The 10022-nt window shown below is 48.7% G+C and overlaps 1 protein-coding gene across 1 annotated transcript in view; it reads left to right on the top strand.

Annotated features, from left to right (window-relative positions):
- The window catches only part of ap2m1b (adaptor related protein complex 2 subunit mu 1b), a 14600-nt gene extending 7414 nt beyond the window's left edge, over positions 1 to 7186 (top strand). The window contains exons 3-12 of the mRNA XM_027280329.1: positions 755 to 1020; positions 1393 to 1475; positions 1623 to 1628; positions 2332 to 2467; positions 3006 to 3147; positions 3272 to 3391; positions 3477 to 3612; positions 3710 to 3807; positions 5172 to 5283; positions 7052 to 7186. Coding sequence (XP_027136130.1) covers positions 755 to 1020; positions 1393 to 1475; positions 1623 to 1628; positions 2332 to 2467; positions 3006 to 3147; positions 3272 to 3391; positions 3477 to 3612; positions 3710 to 3807; positions 5172 to 5283; positions 7052 to 7186 — 1234 coding nt within the window. The remainder of the gene's footprint in view (positions 1 to 754; positions 1021 to 1392; positions 1476 to 1622; positions 1629 to 2331; positions 2468 to 3005; positions 3148 to 3271; positions 3392 to 3476; positions 3613 to 3709; positions 3808 to 5171; positions 5284 to 7051) is intronic.
- The last annotated feature ends 2836 nt before the right edge of the window (positions 7187 to 10022 follow it).

The raw sequence follows: 10022 nt of genomic DNA, 5'->3' as shown, positions 1-10022 counted from the left end.
TGTGTTCAGGTGCAGCGTGGTGTGTTCAGGTGCATCAGGAGCAGCGTGGTGTGTTCAGGTGCAGCGTGATGTGTTCATGTGCATCAGGAGCAGCGTGGTGTGTTCAGGTGCAGTGTGATGTGCTCAGGTGCAGCGTGATGTGTTCAGGTGCATCAGGTTCAGCGTGATTTGTTCAGGTGCATCAGGTGCAGCGTGATGTGTTCAGGTGCAGCGTGATGTGTTCAGGTGCATCAGGTTCAGCGTGATGTGTTCAGGTGCATCAGGTTCAGCGTGATGTGTTCAGGTGCAGCGTGGTGCGTTCAGGTGCATCAGGTGCACCGTGATGTGTTCAAGTGCACCGTGATGTGTTCAGGTGCATCAGGTTCAGTGTGATGTGTTCAGGTGCATCAGGTTCAGCGTGATGTGTTCAGGTGCATCAGGTGCAGCGTGGTGCGTTCAGGTGCAGCGTGGTGCGTTCAGGTGCAGTGTGATGTGTTCAGGTTCAGTCTTATCGTGCTGCAGCCTCGCTCTGGCTGTGTGATGCAGGGAGCCTGTTGCTAGGCAACAGCAGCCCTGACGATGATGTCATCTCTGTACAGACAACATGGCTGTAGAGGAACCAGACAGGAAGTGACACATCAAAGAAATGATGATGATGATGATGAAGCTCAGTGTATACAGATGGAGAGTTGCATCATGGGAAGTCCCCCAGTAGCCCTCTATCAAACAGGAACAGGAAGTGGTCCTTATATGGTCGTGTGGTCTCTCTGTGCAGGAGGAACGCCGTGGACGCGTTCCGGGTTAACGTGATCCACGCCCGGCAGCAGGTGCGTTCCCCGGTCACCAACATCGCTCGCACCAGCTTCTTCCACGTGAAGCGCTCCAACATCTGGCTGGCGGCGGTGACCAAGCAGAACGTGAACGCCACCATGGTGTTCGAGTTCCTGTATAAGATGTGTGACGTCATGGCCGCGTACTTTGGCAAGATCAGCGAGGAGAACGTCAAGAACAACTTCGTCCTCATCTACGAGCTGCTCGACGGTAAACACGCAGGAAGTGACATCATCACTTAGTGACATCATCAAGGTCCAACAGGAAGTGGCATCATAAGGGCTCAGACAACAGGAAGTGGTCATCGCTCTGCAGCTCTGTGGTTTTTTTAGGTTTTGATTTTTATGATGATGGATGAGAAAATCAAAACCTAAAGAAAATACAGCACTGACAGGACACGTCTGTACTGCTGTCTGTACTGTACTGTCTGTGTGTACTGTCTGTACTGTCTGTGTGTACTGTCTGTACTGTGTGTACTGCTGTCTGTACTGTACTGTCTGTGTGTACTGTCTGTACTGTCTGTGTGTACTGTCTGTACTGTCTGTGATTCTGTCTGTGATTCTGTCTGTGGTGGTCCTGCAGAGATCCTGGACTTTGGGTACCCTCAGAACTCGGAGACCGGAGCGTTGAAAACCTTCATCACTCAGCAGGGCATTAAGAGTCAGGTAAGACTGAGCTCATTAATATTCATGAGGACAGGTACAGGTGGATCACATGACATCATCACAACACATACAGAAAGTGTCACTGACACCAGTTAACTGTTTCCTGTTTCCTGTCTGTTTCCTTCGGCTCACCTGGATCACCTGCAGCACCACGTGAGTCACACACAGCTGAGTGTACACAAAACACTACAGACACACTACAGACACACTACAGACACACTACAGACAGGCTACAGACAAACTAGACTACAGATACACTACAGACAGACTATAGACACACTACAGACACACTACAGACAAACTAGACTACAGATACACTACAGACAGACTAACTACAGACAAACTAGACTACAGATACACTACAGACAGACTATAGACAAACTACAGACAGACTATAGACACACTACAGACAGACTATAGACACACTACAGACAGACACACTACAGACAGACACACTACAGAGAGACTAGAATATAGACACACTACAGACTATAGACAAACTACAGACAGACTAGACTACAGACTACAGACAGACTATAGACAAACTACAGACAGGCTAGACTACAGACAGACTATAGATAAACTACAGACTATAAACAAACTACAGACAGACTATAGACAAACTACAGACACACTACAGACACACTACAGACAGACGACAGACCAGACTACAGACAGACTCTAGACAAACTATAGACTCAATCACACATAATACTTGTAATACATGTTGTTAAATGTCAAAAATGTCTGTTAACCTTTGAGCCCACTCTGTCCTCCTCCTGTCCTCATGTCCTCCTGTCCTCCTCATGTCCTCTTGTTGTCCTCCTCCTGTCCTTCTGTCCTCTGTCCTCCTCAGACTAAGGAGGAGCAGTCTCAGATCACCAGTCAGGTGACCGGTCAGATTGGTTGGAGGAGAGAAGGAATCAAATACAGAAGAAATGAACTTTTCCTCGATGTGTTGGAGAGTGTGAACCTGCTCATGTCTCCACAGGGTGACTGGAATACTACATATATACTACTGTAATACTACATATATACTACTGCAATACTACATATATACTACTGTAATACTACATATATACTACTGCAATACTACATATATACTACTGCAATACTACATATATACTACAGCATGTAATATTACATATATACTACTGCATGTACTACTACATATATACTACTGCAATACTACATATACTACTGCAATACTACATATATACTACTGCAATACTACATATATACTATTGCAATACTATGTGTACTACTGCAATAGTACATATATACTACTGCAATAGTACCTATATACTACTGCAATACTACCTATATACTACTGCAATACTACATATATACTACTACAGATACTACATGTTTATTTATCAACGTTACAGAAACACTGGCTAAGTGTTCAGTATGAGAAGGTTGTCTGAATGTTAGTTTTTGGTTTGATTAACGTTTTTACTGATGTGATCAGGTGCAGCCACCAGAGGGCGACATCACAGCACTGACAGCCTGTCTGTGTGTTACCTGTAGGCCAGGTGCTCAGTGCTCATGTCTCAGGTAGGGTGGTGATGAAGAGTTACCTGAGCGGGATGCCGGAGTGTAAGTTTGGGATGAACGACAAGATCGTCATCGACAAGCAGAGCAGAGCGAGTTCAGAGGACGGAGGGAAGAGGTGAGAGAGACACCTGTGTGAGCTCACTTCCTGTCTGAGTCAGTGATTAAGAATCATTCACCTGTTTCAAACAGGTAACACTGTATCTCCTCCTCCTCCTCCTCCCTCTCCTCCTCCTCCTCAGTGGTAAACAGTCCATAGCGATTGATGACTGCACGTTCCATCAGTGTGTCCGTCTCAGTAAGTTCGACTCGGAGCGCAGCATCAGCTTCATCCCTCCGGACGGAGACTACGAGCTCATGAGGTCAGAGGTCACTCAGGTCACCTGATCACATGTCTTCACACCTGTCACCTGACACGTGTGTGTGTGTGTGTGTGTGTGTGTGCAGGTACCGGACCACCAAAGACATCATCCTGCCTTTCAGGGTCATCCCTCTGGTCCGAGAGGTGGGCCGGACCAAGCTGGAGGTCAAAGTGGTCATCAAGTCCAACTTCAAGTCCTCGCTGCTCGCCCAGAAGATCGAGGTGAGGTGGCACACCGCGCCAACCATTCGTTCACCGTTCATTGGCAGTTCAGTCGTCATGGTAACCGCTCAGAACTCACAGATCCGACCTCCCTCAGGTCCGGATACCGACCCCCCTGAACACCAGCGGAGTCCAGCTCATCTGCATGAAGGGGAAGGCCAAGTACAAGGCGAGCGAGAACGCCATCGTGTGGAAGTGAGTGCTTTATTCTGAAGGGACAGGAAGCAAGGCAGCTTTATTCTGAAGGGACAGGAAACAAGGACCTTTATTCTGAAGGGACAGGAAGCAAGGTAGCTTTATTCTGAAGGGACAGGAAGCGAGGCTGCTTTATTTTGAAGGGACAGGAAGCGAGGCAGCTTTATTCTGAAGGGACAGGAAACAAGGACCTTTATTCTGAAGGGACAGGAAGCAAGGCAGCTTTATTCTGAAGGGACAGGAAGCAAGGACCTTTATTCTGAAGGGACAAGAAGCAAGGCAGCTTTATTCTGAAGGGACAGGAAGCAAGGCAGCTTTATTCTGAAGGGACAGGAAACAAGGACCTTTATTCTGAAGGGACAGGAAGCAAGGCAGCTTTATTCTGAAAGGACAGGACACAAGGACCTTTATTCTGAAAGGACAGGAAACAAGGACCTTTATTCTGAAGGGACAGGAAACAAGGACCTTTATTCTGAAGGGACAGGAAGCAAGGCAGCTTTATTCTAAAGGGACAGGAAGCAAGGACCTTTATTCTGAAGGGACAGGAAGCAAGGGAGCTTTATTCTGAAGGGACAGGAAGCAAGGCAGCTTTATTCTGAAGGGACAGGAAGCAAGGCAGCTTTATTCTGAAGGGACAGGAAGCAAGGCAGCTTTATTCTGAAGGGACAGGAACCAAGGACCTTTATTCTGAAAGGACAGGAAGCAAGGCAGCTTTATTCTGAAGGGACAGGAACCAAGGACCTTTATTCTGAAAGGACAGGAAGCAAGGCAGCTTTATTCTAAAGGGACAGGAAGCAAGGCAGCTTTATTCTGAAGGGACAGGAAGCAAGGCAGCTTTATATTGAAGGGACAGGAAGCAAGGCAGCTTTATTCTGAAGGGACAGGAAGCAAGGACCTTTATTCTGAAGGGACAGGAAGCAAGGAGCTTTATATTGAAGGGTGGTTCTGTTCTTAGTCGTGGTTCTGGTTGTGGTTCTGGTCTCAGGATGTTACAGACAGAACCAGCAGAGTTTGGGCTGTTTGTCGTTGCAGTGCAGTTCTGATGCTTCTGGTGTTTGACGTATTGATCTTGAGCTGGTCGATATTTGGACCGAGCTCAGTAACCTGACCCGTCTGTGCTGACACAGACATCAGCTCTGCAGAATCAGCACCAACAACACCTCGGTCAGCAGAACCTCCACATGACATCATCATCGGGTCTGTCTGCAGACCGCAGCAAGCTGGACCAGAACCAAGAAACAGAACTTTGACAAGAACTGGGTCAGAACATCTCAGACTGCTGTGGCAGATCAGAACCATCAGAGCAGGTCCGAGGCCCGGAGACAGGGTCATACTGTGTGTGTGTGTGTGTGTGTGTGTGTCAGGATCAAGCGCATGGCGGGCATGAAGGAGTCTCAGGTCAGTGCAGAGATCGAGCTGCTGCCGACCAACGACAAGAAGAAGTGGACCAGACCTCCGATCTCCATGAACTTTGAGGTCAGGACCAGAACTCTGCTCCTCCTCATGTCTCTCCTCCTCATGTGTCTCCTCCATGTCTCTCTCTCTCTCTCCTCCTCATGTCTCCTCTCTCTGCTCCTCCTCATGTCTCCTCTCTCTCTCTCTCCTCCTCATGTCTCTCCTCTCTCTCTCTGCTCCTCCTCATGCCTCTCCTCTCTCTGCTCCTCCTCATTCTCTCCTGTCTTTCTCTGCTCCTCCTCATGTCTCTCCTCTCTTTCTCTGCTCCTCCTCATGTCTCTCCTCTCTCTCTCTGCTCCTCCTCATGTCTCTCCTCTCTCTCTCTGCTCCTCCTCATGTCTCTCCTCTCTCTCTCTGCTCCTCCTCATGTCTCTCCTCTCTCTCTCTGCTCCTCCTCATGTCTCTCCTCTCTCTCTCTGCTCCTCCTCATGTCTCTCCTCTCTCTCTCTGCTCCTCCTCATGTCTCTCCTCTCTCTCTCTGCTCCTCCTCATGTCTCTCCTCTCTCTCTCTGCTCCTCCTCATGTCTCTCCTCTCTCTCTCTGCTCCTCCTCATGTCTCTCCTCTATCTCTCTGCTCCTCCTCATGTCTCTCCTGTCTTTCTCTGCTCCTCCTCATGTCTCTCCTCTCTCTCTCTGCTCCTCCTCATGTCTCTCCTCTCTCTCTCTGCTCCTCCTCATGTCTCTCCTCTCTCTCTCTGCTCCTCCTCATGTCTCTCCTCTCTCTGCTCCTCCTCATGTCTCTCCTCTCTCTCTCTGCTCCTCCTCATGTCTCTCCTCTCTCTCTCTGCTCCTCCTCATGTCTCTCCTCTCTCTCTCTGCTCCTCCTCATGTCTCTCCTCTCTCTCTCTGCTCCTCCTCATGTCTCTCCTCTCTCTCTCTGCTCCTCCTCATGTCTCTCCTCTCTCTCTCTGCTCCTCCTCATGTCTCTCCTCTCTCTCTCTGCTCCTCCTCATGTCTCTCCTCTCTCTCTCTGCTCCTCCTCATGTCTCTCCTCTCTCTCTCTGCTCCTCCTCATGTCTCTCCTCTCTCTCTCTGCTCCTCCTCATGTCTCTCCTCTCTCTCTCTGCTCCTCCTCATGTCTCTCCTCTCTCTCTCTGCTCCTCCTCATGTCTCTCCTCTCTCTCTCTGCTCCTCCTCATGTCTCTCCTCTCTCTCTCTGCTCCTCCTCATGTCTCTCCTCTCTCTCTCTGCTCCTCCTCATGTCTCTCCTCTCTCTCTCTGCTCCTCCTCATGTCTCTCCTCTCTCTCTCTGCTCCTCCTCATGTCTCTCCTCTCTCTCTCTGCTCCTCCTCATGTCTCTCCTCTCTCTCTCTGCTCCTCCTCATGTCTCTCCTCTCTCTCTCTGCTCCTCCTCATGTCTCTCCTCTCTCTCTCTGCTCCTCCTCATGTCTCTCCTCTCTCTCTCTGCTCCTCCTCATGTCTCTCCCCTCTCTCTCTGCTCCTCCTCATGTCTCTCCTCTCTCTCTCTGCTCCTCCTCAGGTCTCTCCTCTCTCTCTGCTCCTCCTCATGTCTCTCCTGTCTCTCTCTGCTCCTCCTCATGTCTCCTCTCTCTGCTCCTCCTCATGTCTCTCCTGTCTCTCTCTGCTCCTCCTCATGTCTCCTCTCTCTGCTCCTCCTCATGTCTCTCCTGTCTCTCTCTGCTCCTCCTCATGTCTCCTCTCTCTGCTCCTCCTCATGTCTCTCCTGTCTCTCTCTGCTCCTCCTCATGTCTCCTCTCTCTGCTCCTCCTCATGTCTCTCCTGTCTCTCTCTGCTCCTCCTCATGTCTCTCCTCTCTGCTCCTCCTCAGGTCCCCTTTGCTCCTTCTGGTCTGAAGGTTCGTTATCTGAAGGTCTTTGAGCCCAAGTTGAATTACAGCGATCATGATGTCATCAAATGGGTTCGTTACATTGGACGAAGCGGCATCTACGAGACGCGCTGCTGACCCCGCCCACCACTGCTGACCCCGCCCACCACTGCTGACCCCGCCCACCACAGCTGGGAAGGAGAACAGACCATGGTTGTTGTTGTCTAGTGTGTGTGTGTGTGTCTGTTTGTGTGTCTGTGTGTGTGTGTGTGTGTCTGTGTGTCTGTTTGTGTGTCTGTTTGTGTGTGTGTGTCTGTTTGTGTGTGTGGGTGTGTGTGTCTGTTTGTGTGTGTGTGTGTGTGTGTGTGTGTGTCTGTTTGTGTGTCTGTTTGTGTGTGTGTGTCTGTTTGTGTGTGTGTGTGTGTGTGTGTGTTGACGTGTTTTCATTGGGTGATTTTCTCTTTGAGGTCGAGTTATTCCTGATCAGCCAATCACATTCCACCAAAGCAGATCAAACCACGTCTGCACGCACACTGGAGCCTACATCTCCCACAATGCACTTGGAGTGAGTCTTTTATTAGCACCTCAGGTGTTTACCCAGCATGCTTCACTCTGTCATCGATTCAATGTTTTTAATTTTTTACTGTTTGTTTATACAGACGTGTGTGTGTGTGTGCGTGTGCGTGTGCGTGTGTGTGTGTGCGTGTGCGTGATGTTGATCATTGTTGTCTGAAGTCATTTTGTCAAATGTTTTCTCAATAAAACGAGTTTGAGACCGATTGACTGATTATTTATTAATCAGACTTTCCAGCAGCTGTCAGACAGGTGTTCACAGGTGAAAACACCTGAAGCTGATCAAATAGTTTTCATTCAACAGTTTTCTCATGCGGGAATAAACTTTAAATCTCTGGATTATTTCACTTGGTTTGGGATTCAAAAGTCTTTTCTCATCAAACCCACCTCACTGAGTCATGTAGCTTTATCTTCATTATCAATATGGTTTACAGTTTAAAACAGTTTTCCTCCAGGCTCGTGATGATCGTGATCACATGGAGGCAGCGTCACCATGTGATCACGATCATCAGTTCACTTCCTGTGCTCCGGCCTGCTCACAGGATCTCCACAGTATGGTCACCACCAATATAACACTGTGAATCAGTCAAAGTAGGACACAGGACTGCAGCGGTCGTTTTCTTTGTGGATTTACTCAAACAGCACAGACATAGCACACACACGCCACCAGGGGGCCTCTACCAATACCTATCCTGACAGGTAACTTCCTGCCAGGTAACACACACCTTGATGCCTCAGAGCTCCCTAGTGTAATACCAAATATTAACAATCTGAGGATACTACACGACCATCCAAAATCTACAATATAAAATCTACAATCCTAAACCCGAAATCTGTAATCCAAAGTTTGAAAATGTATAATTTAAAATCTACAAGATGAAATCTGAATTTTCTTAATCTGAATTAATCTCGAATGAATAATTCAAAATCTACAACCCAGAACTAGAGCAGAGTGAAGGCGATGGGGCCAGTGTAGATCAGGGTGGGCCGAGGTAACCTGGCCACGCAGAATACCAGCTAACAGTGTTAGCTCAGTTAAACCTCATCATTCAGATATTAATTCTTTTTCAAGCTTTACTGTATGGATGTAGCTGTAGAGTGACAGGAACATGGAGAGAGAGACATGCAGCAAAGGGCCACAGGTCGGATTCGAACCCTGGACCGCTGTGGCAAGGACTGAGCTGAACACGCCCCGTTAATTCTTAGTTTTGATGTCTTCAGAGTTTCTGTGACGTAGAAAAGAAACTTTGTTGTGTTGACGACCTTTGACCTGTGACTTTCTGCTGTTTGTCTGCTAAACCTAGCGGACACGTTGCTGCTGGTTGCCATGACGATGTTTTCAGAAACAGGACGAGATGATGTGGGAACCTGCTGCTGACGGACCACTGTGTGTGTTTACTGCGTGTGATGGACAGATGAATGGACAGACATGTAATTAAATCCTCATCCTTCAGCTCCGACTGAAAGTCTGTCTCCTCCTCCGTCTCTCTGCTCCTCTCTCTGGGCGACACGCCGCTACAAATCCGACGCTTGGCTGGATGCCTGCCAGGAGGCCCCCACCAACCAGAGCCCCGGAGCCCTGGAGGCCCGAGACCCAACCAGAAAGTTCTGCAGAGCAGCAGGTTCAAACCTCAGCCTGTACAAAGCCTCTGTGATGTGACCCACAGGAAGTACAAGGAAGTGGAGTTCTGTTTACTTCCTCATTTCTATGTATTTCCTATAAAAACACTCAGGTAGGGAGGACCTGTCCTGGATATTCATTGGTCTTTACAGTAGCCAATAGTGAGGGCAGTAGCGTACGCCCACCACCATTCACTGCAGCTATGCTGTGAGCTCGCATCAGCGTTTACCTTCCAGTGACCCAGGACTGTTCTTCCCCGCTGATCTCAGAGACGATTCATGAAGCCTGGAACTCACAGACACTGAGCTGTCCTGAGTTTACGTGTCTTGTTTTTTTCAGTCTTGCTGTCCTCAGTCTTGGTCTCTTCGATCTTGGTGTCCTCGATCTTGGTCTCTTCAGTCTTGGTCTCTTCAGTCTTGGTGTCCTCAGTCTTGGTGTCCTCAGTCTTGGTCTCTTCAGTCTTGGTGTCCTCAGTCTTGGTCTCTTCAGTCTTGGTCTCTTCAGTCTTGGTGTCCTCAGTCTTGGTCTCTTCAGTCTTGGTCTCTTCAGTCTTGGTGTCCTCAGTCTTGGTCTCTTCAGTCTTGGTCTCTTCAGTCTTGGTGTCCTCAGTCTTGGTCTCTTCAGTCTTGGTCTCTTCAGTCTTGGTGTCCTCAGTCTTGGTCTCTTCAGTCTTGGTCTCTTCAGTCTTGGTGTCCTCAGTCTTGGTCTCTTCAGTCTTGGTCTCTTCAGTCTTGGTGTCCTCAGTCTTGGTCTCTTCAGTCTTGGTCTCTTCAGTCTTGG

The sequence above is a fragment of the Larimichthys crocea genome, chromosome VII, assembly GCF_000972845.2.
Source record: "Larimichthys crocea isolate SSNF chromosome VII, L_crocea_2.0, whole genome shotgun sequence".
NCBI classification, from domain to species: domain Eukaryota; kingdom Metazoa; phylum Chordata; class Actinopteri; family Sciaenidae; genus Larimichthys; species Larimichthys crocea.
Note: the sequence above shows the minus strand (reverse complement) of the source record. Positions and strands in the feature narration are given on the sequence as shown.